Here is a 25,416-nt window from a genome sequence, read left to right as displayed (position 1 = left end):
AACCCTGTTATTTCCTTGCCAGCTCACTTAGTGGGCTGTTGGGGACAGTTTGCCCCAGGGCCAGGGACCCCAAGGCTTCCCGTCTCCCAGTATCAGAATGAGGAGCCTGGAAACCCTGGGAGCCTTGGTTCTGATTGTGGTTTGTCTTCTAGCTCTGTGGCAGGGAGCCTGGAAGTCCTGAAAATGCAGATCTCAGGACATCCAGGCTCTTTCCTGCTGAGGTGGGAGCCTGAAAGCCCTGGGAGCCCTGGCTCCGAGCTTAGTGTGGGTTCCAGGTTCCTGCCACTGGAACCAGGAGTGTGGCAACCCAGGGAGCCTTCTGAGCCCCAGCTCAAGCCCTGGCTCTCAGGGTCTAGGGCCTGGCATTGCATCAGGGAGCCTGGAAGCAGTAAAAGCCCTGACTTGAGCTGTGGCTCTCAGGGTTCCAGACTCCCAGCCACAGAGCAAGACACCTGGGCCAGCTGGTTCCCCAGGATGCCTGACTTTTGGGTCAGCTTGCTGCCCAAGCTGTGGGAGCTGGGGAGCCAGCTGGCCTGGGAGTTTGGAAGCCCTCTGGGCCCTGTGGTCTGCCCTGGAGCTGGGGGGCACTGGAATCTGGGAAGCATATTTGATTTTGGAAAGACTGTGTTTTCAAAATGGAAATGTTTGGACTCTCCAGTTAGCAGGAAATTTTGAAATGGCAGAATTTCCCCATGAACTGAGAATTCCAAATTTCATCCAGCTCTGAGCATCCGCAACACATGAGCTGCTTCTGGCGCTCACAAAAATAACACACAGGATTGAAGCCGGCCCAGGAAGAGAAATTCCAAGTGCTGGAATGCTGATGGTCTTGATTAGGGATAGTAGATATGCATCTGAGACACAGAAATATAAGACAGGACTGGACCACCTGGGTCACTAAGTCCAGTCCCCTGCTATCATAGATGACCCATCATACAATCCCATTTGTAAATTTATCAAGCTTCATCTTAAAGCTGGGTAGGTTGTTTGACCCCACTACTTCTATTGGAGGGTTGTTCCAGAACCTCATTCCTCTGATGGTTAGAAACCTTTTTGTAATTTCCAGCCTAAATTGATTCAGGGCAAGTTTATAATAATTTGTTCTCCAAACTGGTTGTTAGTTTTAAATGAAGTTGCCTTAAAAACAAACAAACAAAAATAGCCCCCCCCCAAATCAAAAGCTGTGCTTTGATTGCAAGTAGAACTAGCAAATCAGCTCCAAGATATTAAAATACAGAATTCTGTGAATTACAGCGGACAGAGAATTCCAGGAACTAGTGGAATTTATGGGAAAAATTAACTTCCAAACTATTGGGCCCAGATCTGTTACAGGAATAGATTGAACACAATTGTACTACAGTAATTACTACTGATTGGAGGTGCCAGGAAAGAACCTTAAAGCACAATCTGAAAAAAATGAATCTCCCTTATAAAACCATTAGCAGTTTAACCCCTGCGATGCAACAAAGAAGAGAAACACTGTAGAGAGATTTAATTGATGAAGACATTTCTGTCTCCATTCTATTGCTGGTTAAGTTTTAGGTAGTGTTCTTGAAAAAGAATTGTTTATCTCAGGAGTCACTTCAACCATGCAGTTACCAAAGAAAATCTGAAAGCAGATGGATCTAATAAATGTGCTGGCAAAAGTAAAATAACACTAAAGAAATTCAAGAAGGTTCTATGATTTTAAAAGCAGGGAAACAAACCCTCCCCATGGCACCTTAAGAAAATATAGTGGGACTGTGATGATGTTTATAAACCAGGACTTTGCTTATTCTGCTTGCATGTTATATCCTTTTGCCCTACCCGTCTTCTGTCTTGTCTGCTTAGGTTTTATGCTCTTAAGGGCAGAGACCATATTACTCTGTAGAGCACCTAGCACAGTAAGGTCCTGTTCTTGGTTGACCTCTACGTGCTCCTTCAGTGCAAATAATGATGTTAGTGATGTGTGACCAGTCACTTCGTAAACTATACTGCCTCAATAGGCATGTCTTAATGTAATTCTTCATATGTTTTGGATAATATTAATTTTTCTGATTTTTCATTTCTCCTTTTACTAGTCTGCATCTTTCTCTAGATCTCACCAAGCAATTTCCCAGAGCTGTTCGCTTGTTTGTCTTAACAAAAATTAAATGTAGAGAAGCTTTGCGCTTTTGCCTCTGGCTCTATGGCACTATCTTTAGGCGAAGATTGTGCCTTTAGGGCCCTGCTCTACACTGCAGGAGAGAGCAGAGCACCACCACCTTATTGAATACATGATGCTATACATGGCTGCTATCTCTTACAAAATGGTAAGAGACAGGTTCTTTCCTGATTTACACCTTGTGCAATCCCCTTCATTCCAATTCATGCAGATGTGGTTCCAGTGATTAAGAACTGCATGGGGGTGGGTTTGGTGTAGTAGTGCAGTTAGCACACTTCCAGTCACTGGGCTCAAGTAGCAATTGTGGTACAGCTGTTCCACAGCAGTGTAGCTTTTCTTCAGGTTGGGTGTATGTGTGTGTGGAGTTAGCCCCTCAGAAATCCATTGCCGTTCCCCTGGAAATAGCTGCTGAGTTTTACACGAGTTTGTCACGTTTCCCCCCATATGCACAGGATAGGCACTGAAATGCTTACTTGCTTCTTATTCTGGCAGCATTTCCATTAGGGAGCATGAGAAAGGTCTAAGGGCTGCCGGGTTTCTCAAACATAAGCAAAATAATGCTGTGAATAAATTTAAATTGAGTGCCAAGCACAAAGAGGAACTTAATAAATAACAATAGCATCCAAAATTGAATAAAACATTAATTTATGCAAAGAAAATGTAGGCTACAGAAGAGTCCCTTCAATGGCATAACACTGTCTTCAGCCAACCAGTCTTTGAATAGATATACAGTCCTACTGAGTTTTTGTCCTTCTGCACTTCCCAGTAGCTTATGGGGTCTCTTTGTTGGTGGAGGTGGATCTCATGCACTGATCTTTGGCTTGCTATGAGCTGTTGTGAGGCATCGCGAGTTTGTGACATCAGGGGCAGTCTGATTCAAATTCAGTATCCAGGGGAACATGACAGCTGCAGTCTGGTTTCCAGGTGACCCCTCAGATAGTGCCTTTTATCACATTCCTACTTCACAACTTGCCGTGTGAGTTTATATCTAAATATGAAACCTCTGTCTCATTGGCTTCCTGGCCAGGAACCCCCGAGGCTGGAATCCGTTACAAGCATTTTGGCTTTTGATGCTGTGTGGCAATGGTATCCAAGAGACTGAATGTCAGCTGAGGGTAGCCAGAGTCCAGCATCCCTCACCCTCAGCATGTACCCCTGGCAGGGTAGGTTGGAGGGAGTGGCACAGGAGATGATTATGGTAGCTCTGCACCGTTTGGGAGCTGCTGTATGCCAGGGACCCAATTCCGGATCCAGCCACTGTCCAGCCCTTTTTCACTACCAGAGTTGAATCTGATCCTATGTGTTTATGACCGTTCTTGGGGCACCCAGAACTGTGAGACACCTTGATAGCTCCTGCCTCCGCCATGAGGGGAGTCTTTCTTGTGCCTGGCTGGATGTCAGCTCTGTAATAGCACCAGTCCTTCAGCCACTCCAGAGCTTTCCTCTGGGCTATGCCAGCTCTGTCTTCACTTTGTAGGTTAAAAGTAGGTGCACCCCAGTCCCTAAGTCCTTTTGAATCATTCCCCTGGATATCCAGCCCCTGACACTGGCTACTCTCAGAAATCCCAGATCTTCTGATCCCAGAGGCACAGTGTCCCTAGTGTACCAGTGTTACCTTAAATTACTACTCCTGTAAACTACACAGCACTTATGAGCACTTATAATGAAACAAAAATAGGTCTATTTAAGAAGGGTAAAGACTTAACTAGAAATGAGAGACAGTGATTGTCATAAATATAAAGGGAAGGGTAAACCCCTTTGAAATCCCTCCTGGCCAGGGGAAAGCTCCTCTCACCTGTAAAGGGTTAAGAAGCTAAAGGTAACCTCGCTGGCACCTGACCAAAATGACCAATGAGGAGACAAGATACTTTCAAAAGCTGGGAGGAGGGAGAGAAAAAAAGGGTCTGTGTCTGTCTGTAGTCGTCTTGGCCGGGGACAGAACAGGAATGGAGTCTTAGAACTTTTAGTAAGTAATCTAGCTAGGTATGTGTTAGATTATGATTTCTTTAAATGGCTGAGAAAAGAATTGTGCTGAATAGAATAACTATTTCTGTCTGTGTATCTTTTTTGTAACTTAAGGTTTTGCCTAGAGGGGTTCTCTATGTTTTTGAATCTAATTACCCTGTAAGATATATACCATCCTGATTTTACAGGGGGGATTTCTTTATTTCTATTTACTTCTATTTTTTATTAAAAGTCTTCTTGTAAAACACTGAATGCTTTTTCATTGTTCTCAGATCCAAGGGTTTGGGTCTGTGGTCACCTATGCAAATTGGTGAGGCTTTTTATCCAACATTTCCCAGGAAAGGGGGAGTGCAAGTGTTGGGAGGATTGTTCATTGTTCTTAAGATCCAAGGGTCTGGGTCTGTAGTCACCTAGGCAAATTGGTGAGGCTTTTTACCAAACCTTGTCCAGGAAGTGGGGTGCAAGGTTTTGGGAAGTATTTTGGGGGGAAGGACGCGTCCAAACAGCTCTTCCCCAGTAACCAGTATTAGTTTGGTGGTGGTAGCGGCCATTCCAAGGATAACGGGGGTAATATTTTGTACCTTGGGGAAGTTTTGACCTAAGCTGGTAAAGATAAGCTTAGGAGGTTTTTCATGCGGGTCCCCACATCTGTACCCTAGAGTTCAGAGTGGGGGAGGAACCGTGACATGGTGGCACAGTGGTGGGATTAACCTGAAATCATTTTGAGATCCAGTTGAGATTTTTTGAACTAGAAATACAGATTTTAAAAAGGAATTTTTAGGAAGTCCAGAAGGCAGCTTTGAAACTGAAAGCAGCTTGGTTTCTCTCTGCTTTGTGGCCAAGCAGAGACAAAAGGGGATTATTTTGTGAATTGCAGGTTTTCTTTGCCTGGAGGCAGGGTACTTAACTCCTGCAGGGAAATTCACAGTCTTCCAACCCAGAGGTTTTTTTTTTTTTCTTTTCTTCCTAAAAGTAAATAGGGGGTGTGTGCTCTACCCATTTGCCTGGAGACAAAAGTGGCAGGGTTTTTTTTAGGATTTTGATTTTTTTTTTGTTTTACAAGGAGCACAGGTTTGAAAAGAAATTTTTTTTCTTCTTTGGGCTGGGTAAGCAGGTTTCCAAGTAGTTGGAGGTTTTTTGCTTTAATTTGGGCCCAGAGCAGAGACAAGGGAATTGTCTTTTTCTGTAGGCTGACAATCACTATCAGAGAATAGGTATTCTATTCCAGCACAGCAAAATTTTACAGCCAAGTTTTGTTTGTTTATTTCTAAACCTCGGGTGTAAAGTTAGTTAAAAACAGAGAGGTTAGAATGGCCAAATCCTCAGCTCGACTACAGCTGGAATTAGCCAAATTTCAGGCTGAGGAAAAACAAAGGGAACATGAAAGACAGATAGAACTCATGCGGCTGAAGGAGGAGGAGAAGGAAAAAGAGAGGAAGCATGTGGAGGAGATGGAGAGGATAAAGGCCCAGCAGAATATACCAACAAACCCTAGCAATCCTTCTCCAGGTACCACTTCCCATCCCAGAAAGTTCCCCACCTACAAGGCAGGTGATGATACTGAGGCCTTCTTAGAAAACTTCGAAAGGGCCTGCCTTGGGTACAACATCTCTACTGACCAATACATGGTAGAGCTGAGGCCGCAGCTCAGTGGACCCTTAGCTGAGGTGGCAGCTGAAATGCCTAAAGAACACATGAACAAGTATGAACTGTTTAAATCCAAGGCGAGAGTCAGAATGGGGATAACACCCGAGCAGTCTCGTCGGAGGTTCAGAGCCCTAAGGTGGAAACCAGACATGTCATTTACCCGACATGCCTACCACATTGTAAAACATTGGGATGCCTGGATATCAGGAGCAAGTGTTGAATCTCCAGTAAATTTGCCCTTCCTAATGCAAATGGAACAATTCTTAGAGGGTGTTCCTGAGGAAATAGAAAGATACATCCTAGATGGGAAACCCAAAACTGTAATTGAGGCAGGAGAGATTGGAGCCAGATGGGTGGAGGTGGCAGAGAAGAAGAAAACTGGTCGCAGTTGGATCGGAGACCAGAAGGGACCACCCCAGACCACACCCTATTACCGGGGGCCGCCCAAAGCCCCACCTACCTCCCAAAGAACCCTCCAGACCCCTTATCGTCCCACCACCCCGCTCTCCAGCAACCCTCCTCGCCCCAGTGACCCGTCAGCTGGACGATGTTTTAAGTGTAACGAGCTGGGGCATGTAAAGGCCAACTGCCCCAAGAACCCCAACAGATTACAGTTCATTGCACCGGAATCACACCAGAGGTCCACAGGCCCAGATACCTCCCAGATACCCTTGGAGCGGAGGGAAACTGTGAGTGTGGGTGGGAAGAAGGTCACCGTGTGGAGGGACACCGGAGCACAAGTGTCAGCTATCCATGCTTCCTTAGTGGACCCCAATTTAATCAACCCAGAGATCCAAGTGACGATTCAACCCTTCAAGTCCAACTCTTTCAATTTGCCTACAGCCAAGTTGCCTGTCCAGTACAAGGGCTGGTCAGGAATGTGGACTTTTGCAGTCTATGATGATTATCCCATCCCCATGCTGTTGGGGGAAGACTTGGCCAATCATGTGAAGCAGGCCAAGAGGGTGGGAATGGTCACCCGCAACCAGGCTAAACAAGCCGTGAGGCCTAGCTCTGTTCCGGAAACTTCTATCAGGACCCAGTCAGAGGTGATGGACCTGGACCCCAGGCCAATGTCTGCAACAGCAGTAGTGGATCCAGTCCCAGAGACCCAGACGGAACCAGTCCCAGAACCGGAACCAGCCAAACAACCAACACCAGACCCCGTGTCAGCACTGAATCCACTACTTGCAACCTCAACACCAGAGGGCCCCACCGAACCTGAACTGGCAGCAGCCGATAACCCGACACAAGAGGCTCAGCCGGAGCCTGAATCCCAACATAGTGCACCAGCGGAGAGCGGTTCACAGTCAACAGAAACAGCTCCATCCCCTATATCGCTTCCAGAGGGACCAAGCCTAGGTCCACAATCCCATGAGGAACTGATGTCTCCAGCATCAAGGGAACAGTTCCAGACCGAACAGGAAGCAGATGAAAGCCTCCAGAGAGCTTGGACGGCGGCACGGAGCAACCCACCGCCTCTCAGCTCTTCTAATCGATCCAGGTTTGTTGTAGAAAGAGGACTTTTATACAAGGAAACTCTTTCTGGGGGACACCAGGAAGACTGGCATCCTCAGAGACAGTTGGTAGTTCCAACTAAATACCGGGCCAAGCTCTTGAGCTTAGCCCATGATCACCCTAGTGGCCATGCTGGGGTGAACAGGACCAAAGACCGTTTCGGGGGGTCATTCCACTGGGAGGGAATGGGCAAGGATGTTTCTACCTATGTCCAGTCTTGTGAGGTGTGCCAAAGAGTGGGAAAACCCCAAGACCAGGTCAAAGCTCCTCTCCAGCCACTCCCCATCATTGAAGTTCCATTTCAGCGAGTAGCTGTGGATATTCTGGGTCCTTTTCCGAAAAAGACACCCAGAGGAAAGCAGTACATACTGACTTTCATGGATTTTGCCACCCGATGGCCGGAAGCAGTAGCTCTAAGCAACACCAGGGCTAAAAGTGTGTGCCAGGCACTAGCAGACATTTTTGCCAGGGTAGGTTGGCCCTCCGACATCCTCACAGATGCAGGGACTAATTTCCTGGCAGGAACTATGAAAAACCTTTGGGAAGCTCATGGGGTAAATCACTTGGTTGCCACTCCTTACCATCATCAAACAAATGGCATGGTGGAGAAGTTTAATGGAACTTTGGGGGCCATGATACGTAAATTCGTAAATGAGCACTCCAATGATTGGGACCTAGTATTGCAGCAGTTGCTCTTTGCCTACAGAGCTGTACCACATCCCAGTTTAGGGTTTTCCCCATTTGAACTTGTATATGGCCGTGAGGTTAAGGGGCCATTGCAGTTGGTGAAGCAGCAATGGGAGGGATTTACACCTTCTCCAGGAACTAACATTCTGGACTTTGTAACCAACCTACAAAACACCCTCCGAACCTCTTTAGCCCTTGCTAGAGAAAACTTACAGGATGCTCAAAAAGAGCAAAAAGCCTGGTATGATAAACATGCCAGAGAGCGTTCCTTCAAAGTAGGAGACCAGGTCATGGTCTTAAAGGCGCTCCAGGCCCATAAAATGGAAGCATCGTGGGAAGGGCCATTCGTGGTCCAGGAGCGCCTGGGAGCTGTTAATTATCTCATAGCATTCCCCACCTCCAACCGAAAGCCTAAGGTGTATCATATTAATTCTCTAAAGCCCTTTTATTCCAGAGGATTAAAGATTTGTCAGTTTACAGCCCAGGGAGGAGACGACGCTGAGTGGCCTGAAGGTGTCTACTACGAAGGGAAATGTGCTGGTGGTGTGGAAGAGGTGAACCTCTCCATGACCCTTGGGCGTATGCAGCGACAGCAGATCCAGGAGCTGTGCACTAGCTACGCGCCAACGTTCTCAGCCACCCCAGGACTGACTGAACGGGCATACCACTCCATTGACACAGGTAATGCTCACCCAATTAGGGTCCAACCTTACCGGGTGTCTCCTCAAGCTAAAACTGCTATAGAACGGGAGATCCAGGATATGTTACAGATGGGTGTAATCCGCCCCTCTGAAAGTGCATGGGCATCTCCAGTGGTTCTAGTTCCCAAACCAGATGGGGAAATACGTTTTTGCGTGGACTACCGTAAGCTAAATGCTGTAACTCGCCCAGACAACTATCCCATGCCACGCACAGATGAACTATTAGAGAAACTGGGAAGGGCCCAGTTCATCTCTACCTTGGACTTAACCAAGGGGTACTGGCAGGTACCGCTAGATGAATCTGCCAAGGAAAGGTCAGCCTTCATCACACATCTCGGGCTGTATGAATTTAATGTACTCCCTTTCGGGCTGCGAAATGCACCCGCCACTTTCCAAAGACTTGTAGATGGTCTCCTAGCGGGATTAGGAGAATATGCAGTCGCCTACCTTGACGATGTGGCCATATTTTCGGATTCCTGGGCAGACCACCTGGAACATCTACAAAAAGTCCTTGAGCGCATAAGGGAGGCAGGACTAACTGTTAAGGCTAAGAAGTGTCAAATAGGCCTAAACAGAGTGACTTACCTTGGACACCAGGTGGGTCAAGGAACTATCAGCCCCCTACAGGCCAAAGTGGATGCTATCCAAAAGTGGCCTGTCCCAAAGTCAAAGAAACAGGTTCAATCCTTCTTAGGCTTGGCCGGTTATTACAGACGATTTGTACCGCACTACAGCCAAATCGCTGCCCCACTGACAGACCTAACCAAAAAGAAACAGCCAAATGCTGTTCAGTGGACCGGAAAGTGTCAGAAGGCCTTTAACAAGCTTAAAGCGACACTCATGTCTGACCCTGTACTAAGGGCCCCAGACTTTGACAAACCGTTCCTAGTAACCACAGATGCATCCGAGCGTGGTGTGGGAGCAGTTTTAATGCAGAAAGGACCTGATCAAGAATTCCACCCTGTAGTGTTTCTCAGCAAAAAACTGTCTGAGAGGGAAAGCAACTGGTCAGTCACTGAAAAAGAATGTTATGCCATTGTCTACGCTCTGGAAAAGCTACGCCCATATGTTTGGGGACGGCGTTTCCACCTGCAAACCGACCATGCTGCACTAAAGTGGCTTCACACCGTCAAAGAAACTAACAAAAAACTTCTTCGGTGGAGTTTAGCTCTCCAAGATTTTGATTTCGACATCCAACACATCTCAGGAGCTTCTAACAAAGTGGCTGATGCACTCTCCCGTGAAAGTTTCCCAGAATCAACTGGTTAAAATCGTCCTTGAGATGTGGAAAATATTGTTAGTCTTTATGTACTTGGTAGTATATTTAGAGATGCATGTGTCTTATTAACTCTGTTTTCCTAGAGCTCCAGGAAGAAATCCCAGCCAGTGTTTCACCCTAGCTGAGATTTGGGGGGCGTGTCATAAATATAAAGGGAAGGGTAAACCCCTTTGAAATCCCTCCTGGCCAGGGGAAAGCTCCTCTCACCTGTAAAGGGTTAAGAAGCTAAAGGTAACCTCGCTGGCACCTGACCAAAATGACCAATGAGGAGACAAGATACTTTCAAAAGCTGGGAGGAGGGAGAGAAAAAAAGGGTCTGTGTCTGTCTGTAGTCGTCTTGGCCGGGGACAGAACAGGAATGGAGTCTTAGAACTTTTAGTAAGTAATCTAGCTAGGTATGTGTTAGATTATGATTTCTTTAAATGGCTGAGAAAAGAATTGTGCTGAATAGAATAACTATTTCTGTCTGTGTATCTTTTTTGTAACTTAAGGTTTTGCCTAGAGGGGTTCTCTATGTTTTTGAATCTAATTACCCTGTAAGATATATACCATCCTGATTTTACAGGGGGGATTTCTTTATTTCTATTTACTTCTATTTTTTATTAAAAGTCTTCTTGTAAAACACTGAATGCTTTTTCATTGTTCTCAGATCCAAGGGTTTGGGTCTGTGGTCACCTATGCAAATTGGTGAGGCTTTTTATCCAACATTTCCCAGGAAAGGGGGAGTGCAAGTGTTGGGAGGATTGTTCATTGTTCTTAAGATCCAAGGGTCTGGGTCTGTAGTCACCTAGGCAAATTGGTGAGGCTTTTTACCAAACCTTGTCCAGGAAGTGGGGTGCAAGGTTTTGGGAAGTATTTTGGGGGGAAGGACGCGTCCAAACAGCTCTTCCCCAGTAACCAGTATTAGTTTGGTGGTGGTAGCGGCCATTCCAAGGATAACGGGGGTAATATTTTGTACCTTGGGGAAGTTTTGACCTAAGCTGGTAAAGATAAGCTTAGGAGGTTTTTCATGCAGGTCCCCACATCTGTACCCTAGAGTTCAGAGTGGGGGAGGAACCTTGACAGTGATGGAAATGGCTACAATACAAAACAAAATCATAACCTGACTCTACCTTTATTAATTGTTACCTTTCCTATCTAACAGAGTAGGCTTTCCCCTGCCCCCGCCTCCCAGAGTTCAATCTGTTGCAGAGCTGGCTGGTTCCACAAGAAGCAGGCTCCAACATTCACAAAAACATCCCAGCTCCACACGGGGTTTTCCTCAGTGAATGGATACAGACTGCTTCTCCCTCTCATGTTACACTGAAAAAAGCCTTTTGTTTCTATTCACGGACAGGGCAAAGGCCTGTCTTGTTATAATGGTTTTTTTTTTTACCGTTAAGAGGTTTTGATGCTTTGCCTCTGATGATTTTGCACGTCTTAGTATTGTGAAAGGCTAAACAATAGAGCTTTGCATTGCATCACCAGCTAAACAGGACGGGATGACAGCTCCAATGGGGCCATCACTCAGCTATACTATCCCCTGGTGACTAACTTTTACTCCAAGTCTCTAAAGCATATTTTCAATATAAATACAGTATTCCTTAAATATTACCCACACACATATCTTGCAATGATTATAAATCTTGACAAGTTTCAAGCCTTCTGTAGTTACCTAACATGTTTTGCTTTATGGATAAATATTCTGCAAGATGTGCTTGGTGTAGTGAGTTTGTCAGGTCTGAGGTGAGAGTTGTTTGCTAAGAAAAGGGGGTCTCTGTGCCACAGTATTCCCTTCTTTTCATTTTCAGGGTCAATTTTTTGCTCTACATTACTCTTTTTTTCTCCTTGATTCTGGGGTCTCCTATCTTTTCTGGCTTCTAAGCCCTTTTCCCTTGTTGTGTTTAAGGCTCCTCTGTCTCTGTCTTTCATGATCTTTCCACTGTACCTACTGATATGGTCACTTACCTACCTACAATGCATCCTGAGGCTGCTCACTTAATCGGTTGTACCTTTCATTTTGTCACTGGTCTTTGCTACTGCTCCTGCCACCACCCCTTATCTGAGTTCATTCACTTGCATTTTCTATTTCCGTCCATCTTGTTTGCCTACCCACTAAGGCTACGTCTACACTGCAGTCGGAGGTGTGACTGTCGCATGGGCAGACATACCTGAGCTAGCTTTGATCTGAATAACGTGGGCAGCAGTACAAGCTGTACAAACCCACTCAGGATCCTGGGATGTACTTGAGTGGCTAGCCCATGCTGCTGCGGCTTCACTGCTATTGTTATTCAAGCTAGGCCAGAATGTCTACTTGTACTGCAGTCAGACCTCAGACTGTAGCACAAGTCTTAGGAAACATCTTCACTGTGATAAAAGACCCATAGGACAGACATGGCTAGCCCAGGTCAGCTGTCTCAGGCTGGGGCTGTGGGGCCATAAAATTGCAGTGTAGATGTTTTGGCTGGGGTTGGAACCCTGGCTCTGGGACTCCTCCCCCTTGGCGGGTCTGAGATCTGTGCTCCAGCCCAGGCCTGAATGTTCATACTACAATTTGATAGCCCATCAGCCTGAGCACCTGTGAGCCCAAGTCAGCTCATCCAGGCCAACTGTGAGTCTTTTATTGCAGTGTTGACATATCCTAAGAGTCTAATCCAAAATCCATTGAACTCAGCGAGAGTCTTTCCACTGGCTTCATTGGGCTTTGAATCAGGCCCTACTTTCTAAAGGATTAGGCCTAATCATAGAGTCATAGAATATTAGGGTTGGAAGAGACTCAGGAAGTCATCTAGTCCAATCCCCTGCTCAAAGCAGAACCAACACCAACTAAATCATCCCAGCCAAGTCTTTGTAAAGCCAGGCCTTAAAAACCTCTAAGGATGGAGATTCTACCACCTTCCTAGGTAACTCATTCCAGTGCTTCACTACCCCCTCGCGAAATAGTGTTTCCTAATATCCAACCTAGACCTCCCACACTGCAACTTGAGACCATTGCTCCTTGTTCTGTCATCTGGTACCACTGAGAACAGCCTAGCTCCATCCTCTTTGGAACCTCCCTTCAGGTAATTGAAGGCTGCTATCAAATCCTCTGTCACTCTTCCTCTCTGCAGACTAAATAGCCCCAGTTCCCTCAGCCTCTTCAGGGTTGTGAGTTCAATCCTTGAGGGGGGCGTTTAAGGATCTGGGGCAAAAATTGGGGATTGGCCCTGCTTTGAGCAGGGGTTTGGACTAGATGACCTTCTGAGGTCCCTTCCAACCCTGATATTCTACGATTCTAAGTCATGTGCCCCAGCCCCCTAATCATTTTTATTGTCCTGCACTGGACTGTCTCCAATTTGTCCACATCCCTTCTGTAGTGTGGGAACCAAAATTGGACCTTAAGGCAGGTTACAAGAATGATCAACTGTCACTCAGCTACCCTTTCCCTCAGACAGCCTTAAAAAGACAGAGCTTTAATCTTATGCCTTATTTAAGAAGTTTTGGATTTAAAGCCTGCTGTATCTTGTGACTTTCTATTGAACACATTACAGTGGTATCTGGGGGCTTCCTTGGAAAGGATAAGACATTTTCAGAATTGATCTACTGTTCCTGTGACAAATGCTTAATTTAAAATGTTGCAGAAAGACTGGGTATTTAAAATGAAATATTACACATTAGTATTGCTGCCTCTGAATTTCCTTTATATAGAATTCCCCTTTAGTCTCTTTCTTAATCACTGCCTTTGGTGTCAATAAACCTTGTCTTAGGTCTTTTCTATTTGGTGTGGCTGTGTGGTGTGCTGTCCTGGGGGTGTGAATTGTAGAGCTCTTGCGCTTTAAATGCCAATTTGTAAACCCTACTGGTGCAAACTAAAGGATACCTAGTTTGCATTGATGTAGTCCTGTTACAAACAGAAAATTACATTCTTTCCTGGTGCCCCTTTTTGGGGGGGGGTGGAGGGGGAGGTGTCACTGCAGGAAATCTAAGTGATTTAAGACTGCATCTTGCTCTAGGGCTTCAGCCAAAAAGTAATAATTGATGTTCTGTGAGATTAACAGGTCAGTTTTAAGACCATTACAAATCACAGCTTTAGAGAATGGAGCAGGGGATGAGGGGTGTTGTCATTTGTCTGGCTGTACTATGTGGTATGTGGTGCTAGTAAGCAATGGAGTTCTAATGTGGTTGTCAGAGAAAATGTTGACCTTTCTTCATAAAATCATTGGGTGCAGAAACGGACAAGTCCTTTTAGGGCAGTTGTCCCTAATGCACAGCCATCCCTTCAGAAAGTCAGGGGGCAAAGCTGGGCCCACAACTGAGAACTTTGCACACGAATTACAATGGTGTCAATTCCTCTTAATTACTTACATCCCAGCTTTTCAAAATAGAATAGCCCTCTGCGTGAATTAATGGGCATCCAGGGCTAAGGCCTCTGCCCGGACTGAAAGCTTCCAGCAATAGTGGAGATGCTCCTTGCTTGCTATTGCAATTGTAGGGTAGCAGCAGCCCTCTGACCATCTGTGTGCTGGGATGCAGAGAACACAGCTCCACAGCACACTAGTGCAGGGGGACCCACATGCTGTTCCCAGCAAGCAGAATCGCCTGGCCTCTACTGCATCTAGTGTCTTCAGCAGCCCTTCTTTAGACCACAGGATTTGGCTCTCGAAATAAACAGCATAGGAAAGTTTTGCTCCTACTAGATCAGGCAGCCTGGAGGATTTTGTGTTTAAAACAGACAAACAAACAAAAAACCAATGCCGTTCAAATGAAGACAGATATTAGTGTTTTGTGATCCAGGCTGACAAAACTTCTGATGTCTTTTAATTGCACAGAGAGGGCCAAAACGGCACTCACTAATGTCCATGCAGTTTTATGATTTTTAATGGCTTCTAAGAGGTGCTAAACCGACAGCACTAGAGTTAAAGTGGTACAAAAAAATAAAGTACTTTGCCATCCAGCAGCAACATGGCACATTTTCACTATTTTCTGAAAAGGAAAACGTTTTGGAGTTTCACCTCCAATCAGCTTCTGTGTTCCATGAAAACAAAAAAGGCAGACTTTAAATACTTTGTGACCATGACTTTTTGATTACAAGAAGTACAAAAGGCAGCCATTCTGAGACAGCGATAACCAGTGGGCAGAAAGACAGTAAGTCTGCTAGAGCCTAGGAGAAGATGTGTGCATTGTTCACATGAACAACACTACTAGTTTTAGGTAAGGTTGCAAAGGAAAAGAGATAGTGTTAAGGAAGAAAAGAGAAATAAAGAAAAAAGGGAAACACATAAGAAAAAGAGAGAGTTATCTCTGGGCCTGATCCAAAGCCCATTGAAGTCAGTAGAAAGACTCCCATTGATTTCAATGGGCTTTGGGTCCAACTCCAGTGTGCCTTTTCTCATACAAGGCAGCCTTGTATGAGAAAATCATGCATACAGCAAAATATAGAGGGGGACACATTTTTCTACAGCTGGCATTGTATCAGATGCCCAATGTTGCAGTATCTTAACTTTGTCTACCACTAGGTTTGTTCAGATCCACGTGTTTTTTTTTCCTTTGATTTCCTTCCCAGTTCAGTCATAGTATGAAGAATTCTTCAGAACTGTGGAGTATAGTATTTTAAATCCAATTTTTCCCAAGACTTGTTTTTTTTGGAATTGCCTGAGTTCCACAGAATCCTTGGACATATGTTTATAATTTCCCCAATGAAAGACCACTTCCAGTATTCTCCAGAACTGCTTAGATCTAACCCATATACTTGACTCAGTCCAACAGAGACAATATGAAGAGATCTTTCTTATGGATATCAGTTGAACTGACTCATGTGCAGATGCCAGCTTTATGTGAGTGACACTCCACTGCTGATCTTAAAAACTAACAACTTAATTTTTCCACAGAGATTTGGGATGCAGCTTTCTGAGCAACTGGAATTAAACTGGGAGGCATATACCGGTGCCCACCTTTGGGAAAACTCTCAGTGCTGGGCTAGATTCTGAACAGTCCAATAGAGGTGTGCATGTGGAGGGGGAAGAAGACTCAAGAAACTCTCCACACCCTTGTTGCCTCTATGCTGTGGCTAGTGATAATTCTTGCACTGACTGAGTGGGCTGCACTAGATTAGTGCTGACATTGGCCTGTTGAAACGAATTCATCACCATGTGAAACAAATACAACTAGCCTTTCCTACTCCCTCTCCTCCATCCATCTCAGACCCCAAAACAAGAAAAAGGCTACCTGGCCCACTCTCTTTTCAGCTGATGTTTCTTCAGTGGTGGTTGCTGCTTGCAAATCACTGTAGCTTTCTGTAAATGGCAGTAATATTGCTTGATCAGTTTATTTGTAGATGTAAACGTGTCATGAAGTAAAGTGTGTTTTTTTTCTCACTTTCTGGCAGGGTGGGCAAGGAGATCGTGGGGAACCAGGTTATCCAGGAGATCCTGGCCTACGAGGCTCACAGGTAGCAGAAAGAAAGTCTGAGTTATTTTACATGACATGTATGGAGAAAGCATGCCATTAGGTTCAATTTTCTATTTTCCTTTTGGAATATTTTGTTCATACCGATTTCAAATATCTTGGGTGAAATTCTGCCCTGGCACGTTAGCAACTTTATAATTTTTTTAAAACTCCTTTATCCACCAGGGTCTAAGAGGACCACAGGGGGTCAGAGGCCCTCCTGGACCACGAGGCATACCAGGCCCTCAGGTTAGTTTTAAAGAATATATCCTTATTTTGCACCTTATGCTTGTCTACTTCTCGACAGTGTGTTTTTTCAAAATTATATTTGGATCTTTATAAATAAGATCTATGTAAGTGGAGGATTTTTTCATTCTAAAGCTTAGTAATGAACATCCAAATGAGAGAGTTACACTAGTCATTGTAGACCTTGATAATATGGTGCCAAAATAATGGACTTGAAAGTAAATGTTGGTTTGTAAATCAGGAGAGAAGAGAAACTTTGTGTTACTGAGCTCTTTCATGGTTACTGTGAAAACGCTTAGGTCCAGATTCTGCTCTCAGTTATACTGGTGTATACTGGAGTAACTCCATTGCTTGCTCTGGGCGTATACCAGTGTAACTAAACCCTTTTAGTTAGTAAGAGATTTCATTTGGGAGTGGCTACAGGGACTTGCCCATGAGATTCAAGCCTGGGATCTGATGAAAGAACAGGGGACAGCATAGATGCTGTGGGCGGAATTCTGTTTTCGCTTACACTGGTGTAACACCATTGACTTCAACAGAATTACTGTGGTGTTACACCAGTGTAACTCACTCAGGATCTGGACAAATATATCAAGATTTAGGCATAAACTTCAATTGTGTGATGAGACTCTTGCTTTCAGATCCAGTTACTTTGTGTATATATAGTCTCTATGATGCTTTAACAAATAATATCTTGGGAATATTGGAAATCTCAAAGAGTTTACATGGAAAAGAGAAAAGAATTTGCATGGCTGTCTTGCACATCACTATTACTGTGGTTCCTGAAAGCTTTGAGAAATGCCAGTAGATAGGCCAAATGTAATGAATACTTCTAGAGTCATTCCAAGCTCTGGTGAACATTAGCCATTATCTTTTTTCTAATGCATCCTTTAATTTGTGTTTCTGATTGTAGGCTAATCCAGGAGCCCCAGGTGCAGGAGGCTCTCCTGGGAATCCAGGGCCTAGAGGACCACAGGTAAGCATTTTAAGAAGTACATTGTACTTCTGCAGCACCTTTCATTCAATGATATCATTGCACTTTACAAACACAAAACCCCTCTTATATAGGTAAGTATTAGTATAGTTTACATATGGATAAATATGGGCAGCAAAGCTTAGGTCCAGTGTATTTAGGCACTTTAACTCTCTGATTCAATGGGAGTTAGGTACCTAAATATCTTTGAGGATCAGGACCTAAGTGACTTATTCGAGGTTGCCCAATCAGTGGCAGAGCTACAGTAGGATGATACATGTGGAACCTGACTTCCCATTTCTTGTTCTAACTACTAGATGCCTTGGTTCCCATCCTAGATCAATCATCATAGAGTGATCCTGGCCTGGGTCACTCACAAAAAGCTCCTGCATGCTAGGGTGCAGGTGTAACCCATAGATGAGTGTGTTACAGTTCCCCCTCTGCCCAATCTGCAGAGGATATGTGTCCATTACAACCCCAACAAGAAATCCTTGGCTCTTTAGCTCAAGTTGTAGCAGTTTATGGTTTTACAGCTGGAGGTCCTTGGATCAATCCTTTTTGTGTCAAGCAAGACAGTGGCCATCACATTGGAATCCACCAAGCATGCGTACTGTGGGGATGATTAGGTCAAGAGGATGTTAGACGAAAAGGATTGAAATCCACATTTTTAGTCTGATATCACATTAGGAGGTTTTGATTTATGGTTTGTTTCTTTGTAAGACTTTTTAGCCCCTCCTTTCTTTTCATTGAATTACCTGTGGTTATGTCTTTGATATGCAGTCTAAATCTATTAAAGAAAAGCAACAGTATCCTGTATACATGGTGTTTCATCCAAGCATTTCAAAGTACTTTACCAATATTACTTAGCTCAGCCTCCCAACTTCTCTGAAGTAGGTATTGTTAAACTCACTTTTTACAGAGATACACTGCGGTTAAGAGAGTGGGAGTGAGAAGACCAAAGCTGGGAATAGAACCTAGAAATTTTAACTCCCTGTCTCCAGCCTGTAGCCACCAGATAATGCTGCTTCCTACTAGAATCAGTCACCATCTAAGAAGTGCTGTGCCACACTCAGTCTCCTCAGTCTGGCTTTGTTATTTAGTTGGTGTGGTTCTTGCTGGAATAAACTGCGTCATGAGATAGTGGAAAGCATAAGGAATCCAACTAGAACCAAGAACATAGCTAAGAGCATACTTCACATTGACAAGCTGAATAATTCAATTCACTCTGACATTACTTGTGTTTCATGCCAGTAGAGTTCCAGTCAGGTTCCTATTGTGATTGGTATATTTCGCTGGCCTTATTCAGGCAGTACTGCCACTGGTAACAATGGGAGTTTTGCCAGAGTAAGGCCTGTGGGATTTGGCTGCATGTGTGCACACAGCGTTGTCTGACTCGATCTGTGCCTTCCAGTTCCTATGAGAAGAAGCCCCCATAAAAGCTTTGAGTCTGGTCTGCTATTGAACTTTTACTATTTACATCTTTTAATCTGCAGAAAATGCAAGCGCAACTCTTACCCCAGTGACTAACGCCTTTGTACTAAAACCAAAATACTCCCTGGTAAGCCAAATATAAAAAGTGTAATCTCTTTTGTATTTAAATTGTAATAGGGTGAACCTGGAGATCCTGGTGAGACGAGTCTGCTTGGACCCACTGGCCCAAGGGGCATGCCTGTAAGTCTTGCTCTTCCTATTCGGGTTCTCTGTGTTAACTGCTGGGAGTTGTGAGGCCTTGCAGTTCTCATTTTCTTTTTCATTCTATTTTTGTCCATTTAGGATTTTTTAAAATCTTTTTGCTCAGTTTTCAGTCTTCTCACTAATGTCACAGCCTTCTTGGCTGGGTTATGCTGGAGGTCGGGCTAGATGATCATCAGTGGGGTGTTCTCGTCTTAGTGTCTGTGTATCTTTATTTTGTTGCAAGGAAGATACTTGCGCTTTTTCAGCCACCCATCAGACAGAAGTGCAGAACAACTTATTCTCATCTTCAAGCAACTATCTTACAATCATATTTATTTATTTGGTATGGAGTCCAGGCAAATGAATATGCCAGTCAAGATGCAATCTCTGTATCCTTCTCTCCTTTCAAGACTTCCAGGGAAAAATTCTCCTCTCATTGTGGATTGGAGAGAAGAATTTTGCCCTAGGGAGAGAGAAAATATAAGTGAGGTGCCCTGTAGATTGGAGAGAAGGATATTAGCCTTAGGCTGTATCTTCTCTTGGTGGCTTTTGCCATAGCTGCTAGACTGTGTCTGTGACACCCTCCACTACATAATCAGCCATAGCTTCTAAGGTCCCAAAATCATGAGTGCTCCTTTAGGCCAATGGAATATTGAATTTACAGCTAATTCTACATTTGAAACTAACCGACAGTATCTTTTCCAACCTGTGCAGGGCCCAGATGGCAATAATGGATATGGTCCTGCAGGAAGCAAAGGAGCAAAGGTGAGATCAAGCAGAGGTCTTTGTCATGGAATGTCACGCCTAATAAGATACCAGTCATTTCTTTGTCGTGACAAAGGAAATTTCGGACACTGTCCGAGTCCCTCCCCAGAATGCGAGAGGCTAATCCCACCCCCAGTTATGTGTACCTGTATATCAGGCTTTCTGAATTTGGAGCTGCAGCAGTGGTAGTTACCTCCACTTCTGGCATAGTGGCTCCTGGGACATCCCCATGTACTTATGCTCAGCAAGGAAGAGCTAGGGACCATCTAGCCCTAAATTAATATTTATTTACAAAAATAATTAAATAATCTCTTCTAAAAATATAGAAACTATTTACAATAAAAGATCTAAAGTAAGGGCCAGATCCAAAGTTGATAGAATTCTGCGTAGCTCCATTGGAATCAATGGATAACTCCTCTGCACTAGTTGAGGATCTGGCCCGCTAATCTGTGAACTTCTCCCCAGATATTTGTATTTAGTAGTTGTTTTTTTGTTTTGTTTTGGGTGTGGAGACAGGAAGGGGGAAATTTGAGCAAAAACAGCTTGTGACACGCTCTCGCTCAATTCCCTTTCCTGAGTACATGGAGAGATAGCAATGATTTGCTAACAAAAAATGTGTAACACATTGCAGGGACCCATTTGAAAAATAATCTGACCATAACATTTTACAACAATACTAATTCAAAATAAATAAAAATCCTATAATATTCATTCCAATCATTATGCATATTTATTGATTGGAATAAACAGAAAACCCTGCATACAACAAAGGATGATAAAAGATTTCTGGACACCATACAGTGAAAACTGGCTTTAAGAAATAAGAGAGTCTATCAACAGACAATATTATAATAATATTTTCCAAAAATAAATCTGAGGGGAATAGATGAGTGTCAATCTCAGAACTTGCTCCACTGCATCTGCTTTCTTCTCTGTAAATTTTTTCTCTAGTTAATCCCCAACAACTGTTCTACATAAAGGTCATACCAAAAAAAAAAAAAAGAAATAAAAGGAAGGACAAAGGTTGGGAAGGAAGTTTTTGAAAAATATAGAAAGAACCGGCAAGCATACCCATGTTAGCTGTTAATATTGATACACATCACATTCAATGTTAGATAGTGTGTTGTGCACAAACACCACCCTGAATCTTCTCAGTCTTGATCTAAGCATGCATTAATAATTCCTTTTAGTTCCTATGTAAACAAATGGCATACCAGGTGCCATCTTCCTGGTGTCTTTTCTTCTTAGCAAAGTTTCCTAACCCCGCCCCTCCCTCTCCCCTCCCCCCCCCCCGCCCGAGTCTTTTCTTTCATTAAGAGAAAGAAAACTCCTTCATAATTTTATGCTAGGCATACTTCAGCTAAATAATTATCTGTTTTTACCAGTCTGCTGCAGTTAGCCTGAGTTTTCTTAAGGCTGATAATGACAGCTCCAATAGAAATTGTTCCCTGGAAGTTCTGAACACATTTCTATTGGTTAAATCACTTAACTCCTTGATAGCTACCTTGGGCTTTGTCTATATGAGCATCTCTCTTGTTGAACTGAAATCTGTTTAAAAAAGATTTAAACTGGTTCAAAACCTTATGTGGACATGCTTATTGCAATTTAGCTTTACTTAGTAATATAGCAACCTGCTTGGAGGGAGGAGCATGGGTTGCAGGAGGGAAGAGTTTGGAGGAGGCACTGGAAGTCAGTTGCTGTGCTCATGGCATGAATTCTAGCTGCCGTTGCAATATCACTGTCAACAGTTCTCTTCATAAAGAGTCAGTGTAGTTTTACAAGCATGGATTCCTTTCATGTTATTACCCAGCATGCTGTACATGAAACAAGGAATAAAGGAATTGCCAGACTGGATCAGACCCAAGGTCCATCTAGTCCAGTGTCCTATCCCTGCCTGTGACCAGCACCAAATGTTGGGGATTGGTCCTGCTTTGAGCAGGGGGTTGGACTAGATGACCTCCTGAGGTCCCTTCCAACCCTGATATTCTATGATTCTATGAAATGCTCCATAGGAAGGTTTAAGCCAGGGGCTCTCAAACTGGGGATTGGGACCCCTCGGGGGTCACGGAGCTATACATGGGGGATCGTGAGCTGTCAGCATCCACCCCAAATCCTGCTTTGCCTCCAGCATTTATAATGGTATTAAATATATAAAAACGTAATTTATAAGGGGGGATTGCACTCAGAGGCATGCTATGTGAAATGGGTCACCAGTAAAAAAAAAAAGTTTCAGAACCACTGGTTTAAACCCTGTAGTAGGCAGAAGTGAGGTAATCTGCCCAAACATCTTATCCTTCTCTCTAAGTGCTAGAGATTAGTTCTGAAGCATGAGGTTTAATATCCCTTGCAAAAATGTTATTAAATATGTTAACTCTGGATATTCTTGTTACCAGTGTAAATATCCAGTCGCTTTTTGAACAGTTCTTGCCCTCAACAACTTCCTGCGGCCATGAGTTCCACAGCAGAAGGGGGAGCCAGGGCTCCATTCACTCCCTAGCCTTTCCCACCATTTGGGAGAGTAAATGGATAGCAATCTGCCTAATCGCTAGGTGAGCTTGGCCAGTTCTGAGCCTTATATGAGCCATACAAGGTTCCTTATTTCCCTTCTCCCTCATGGTGTGCCTGGCCAAAGCTGAGTCAGAATCTAATCCAAAAAAAAGTTGGGATCCTCCTAACAACAAAGGGAACACTTAACAACAACAACAAAGGGATGACTTAAATATAGTCCTCTACAAAGGTTACTATAAATTGTGTAGGTTCACTAGCTAACTTACACTTCATTAAATGCAATGTCTTAGGAAAACAAACCTACCATGCAAATGGAAATAAATCATTTGTGGTAGAATCATGTTTGAAGGATCTCTTGGGCAACCCCCCATTTTGATGGTTGTGTGAGAACAATCACTGTGTCCCGATTCATAAGGGAGAGCTTCCTAAATCAGACACGTGCATGGGACAATCTTACAAAGACACAGAGTGAATTCTGCTAGTTTCTTGGTCAGGAAAGGATGTACTTTAGCTCTGACTGGTACTCATGGAAGCTATTACATTTCTTACCTGCAGACAAAAAGCACACAAAAGATTGTGAAATGATTTCCTTTCTTTGAAGTAAACATAAACACGACAACAACACAACCCTACTTCTGATCTAACCCTTGAATCTGAATGCCCCATTGATTGATATAAGGGAGGGGCCAACACATTGGTACCATTAGGAAACAGCTCCTGGAAAGTGAGATTTGAACCGTATACAATGGTCATATGATCACTAAAATAGAATTCCACTTAATTTCACTAAAAATGAAACAAAAAAATTAATAAAATAGTAATTAGAAGAGAAATAAAAACCATTGGAAATATTTAAATTGCTGTAGCTTTAAATGGGCAGAATGGAATGGTGCCATTTGAGGCTGAAAAATGGCTGCTGTAAATTAAATTGACTGTAACTAAGAAATCTTTAATTTTTTTCTGATTAAAAAATATCTTCAAATAAGGAGCAGTGAAAAGGTTAATAAAGTTTTAAGGTCTGTTTCTTTTTTTCCCCGATACCAGGGAGAATCTGGATTCCCAGGATACCCCGGTCCACAGGTATATAAAATGGATATTTTCTGATTTTGGTATATGTTGCTGTGGACTGTGTGTGTCTATATTTTTGTGTGTGTGTTCTTCACTACAGAGATTCTGGTTTTGATTCACTCGTAGGGAGAAGATGGTGATCCAGGCAGTCAAGGAGATAGAGGGTCCAAAGGAATTAGAAGGAAAAGGGTAAGTATAATAAACACTCTTACTCTTTCTGATAAGTATATGTTAAGGGGGCCTTGAAGAAAGTTTCTAGAGTTTAGTGGCCCCTAGTCATAAAGGGATTGAAAATCAGTCTTATTACTTTATTGCTTCAAGGTCTAAGAGGTATCGCAATCATTAATGTTCTTCACTGATTTCTATTACTTATGAGGGCTGATCTATATTGTATATTACATCATCTTTATTTAAATTGCAGTAAGCCAGCTCCTCAGCTGGATTTCAATGAAGCTATGGAGATTTTCGTCAGCGATGGATCTGTCCCCCATGTCTGTCCTTATAAACATTGAATCAACAAACTGAAAATTTGACTTGATAACTATTCTTGAGTTTCTATTTTTAGGGAAATGCTGGATTTCCAGGTTCAGAGGGAAATCCAGGGGACCAAGGGCCTCCAGGACCACAGGTGCCACATTTAAAAACTGAATATTCACCTTGGGATTTGGAATTAATGATGCATTTGACAATACTGCTCACAATAAAATGTAGTTCACTAGTCAAGTATGAATAGACAGATGTATCCTGCCCTCAGCTATGCCCAAGAAAACCTGCTGGAGTCCATGGAATGGCATGGGATTAACTGAGGGCAGAATTGTACCTTCCCCAATCTTTTCTCTCCCAGGGAAGATAAAAATTGATTGAAAAAATTTCAAAATTGGATTTTTATTTAACTTAAACACATTTTTATTTTTAAAAACAAACGTGTTTAAAATTAAATGTGAAATTATGACAACTTGTGTTAAGGCCAAAATTTACTATAGTCTATTGAAAATGTTTAAATAAATACATACAATGCTGCATCAATGAGGCCACCTCAAATATTAGAGTGCTGCTTTTTTTAATAATGTACACAATTGGGGGGAATATCATTATTTCAATGGGAGTTAGGCACTTAATTGAGCTCTTTACTGTCTGTAATATTTTATGAATATTATAATCTTTTTAGGTGTCTAGTGGGATTTTTAAAAGTGCCTATCTGCATCTTTAAGCACCTAAATACCTTTGAAAATCTGGTCTGTGATAACCCAAACAATCTGTGAATTCACTGACTAAATTAATACCACCTTTGCGTAATAACTCTATTAGTTTACATGTTTTGATAAATCTACTTCTATTTCTTATGTTCCCAACACATAAGATCATTTTAGTTAACAAATAAAAATAGTGCTTTTTTGGTATATTTTAAATTGAATTCCTATTTCCATCTAAATACAGTTTGACACAAATCCCCAGTGAAAAAATGAACCATGTATTAGCCAATAAACATGTTTCAGTGGTTATACCAACTGAGAAGAATAGCTAGCTCTTACATAGCACTTTTCATCGATAGATTTCAAAACACTGTATTAGGAGATAAGCATCGTTATCTCCATTTTACAAATGGGGGGTGTGATGGGTTTGGTCACAGAGACCACCTTGGGACTGTTACCTGATGTGCTGAAACTACCTATGAGCCCGTTTTCCCTGTCAGCTTGGAACTCCAGAACCCTGCCTTGTTGAGCCAAGCACACTAGTCTGCTGCAACACAGACCCAGGTTTGGTCCACACCCCCAAAGCTGCAGACTTTAACCAAAAACTGCTCAGCAAGTCACCCATCTCCAGCACCCAGACACCCAGT

General features: G+C 43.3%; 1 protein-coding gene across 1 annotated transcript in view; it reads left to right on the top strand.

The window, feature by feature from the left end:
• LOC311516775 (collagen alpha-4(VI) chain-like) overlaps positions 1-25,416 on the top strand; it is a gene marked incomplete at its 5' end in the record, with an annotated part of 111,336 nt that overhangs the window by 54,417 nt on the left and 31,503 nt on the right. Inside the window, 8 exon segments of the mRNA XM_084621113.1 lie at positions 16,284-16,346; positions 16,529-16,591; positions 17,502-17,564; positions 19,170-19,232; positions 19,950-20,000; positions 23,553-23,588; positions 23,703-23,765; positions 24,142-24,204. Coding sequence (XP_084477239.1) covers positions 16,284-16,346; positions 16,529-16,591; positions 17,502-17,564; positions 19,170-19,232; positions 19,950-20,000; positions 23,553-23,588; positions 23,703-23,765; positions 24,142-24,204 — 465 coding nt within the window.

This window comes from Lepidochelys olivacea (genome assembly GCF_965140295.1).
Source record: "Lepidochelys olivacea isolate rLepOli2 genome assembly, chromosome: 2".
NCBI classification, from domain to species: domain Eukaryota; kingdom Metazoa; phylum Chordata; order Testudines; family Cheloniidae; genus Lepidochelys; species Lepidochelys olivacea.
The sequence above is the reverse complement of the archived record's forward strand: the minus strand, read 5'-3'. Positions and strand labels throughout refer to the sequence as shown.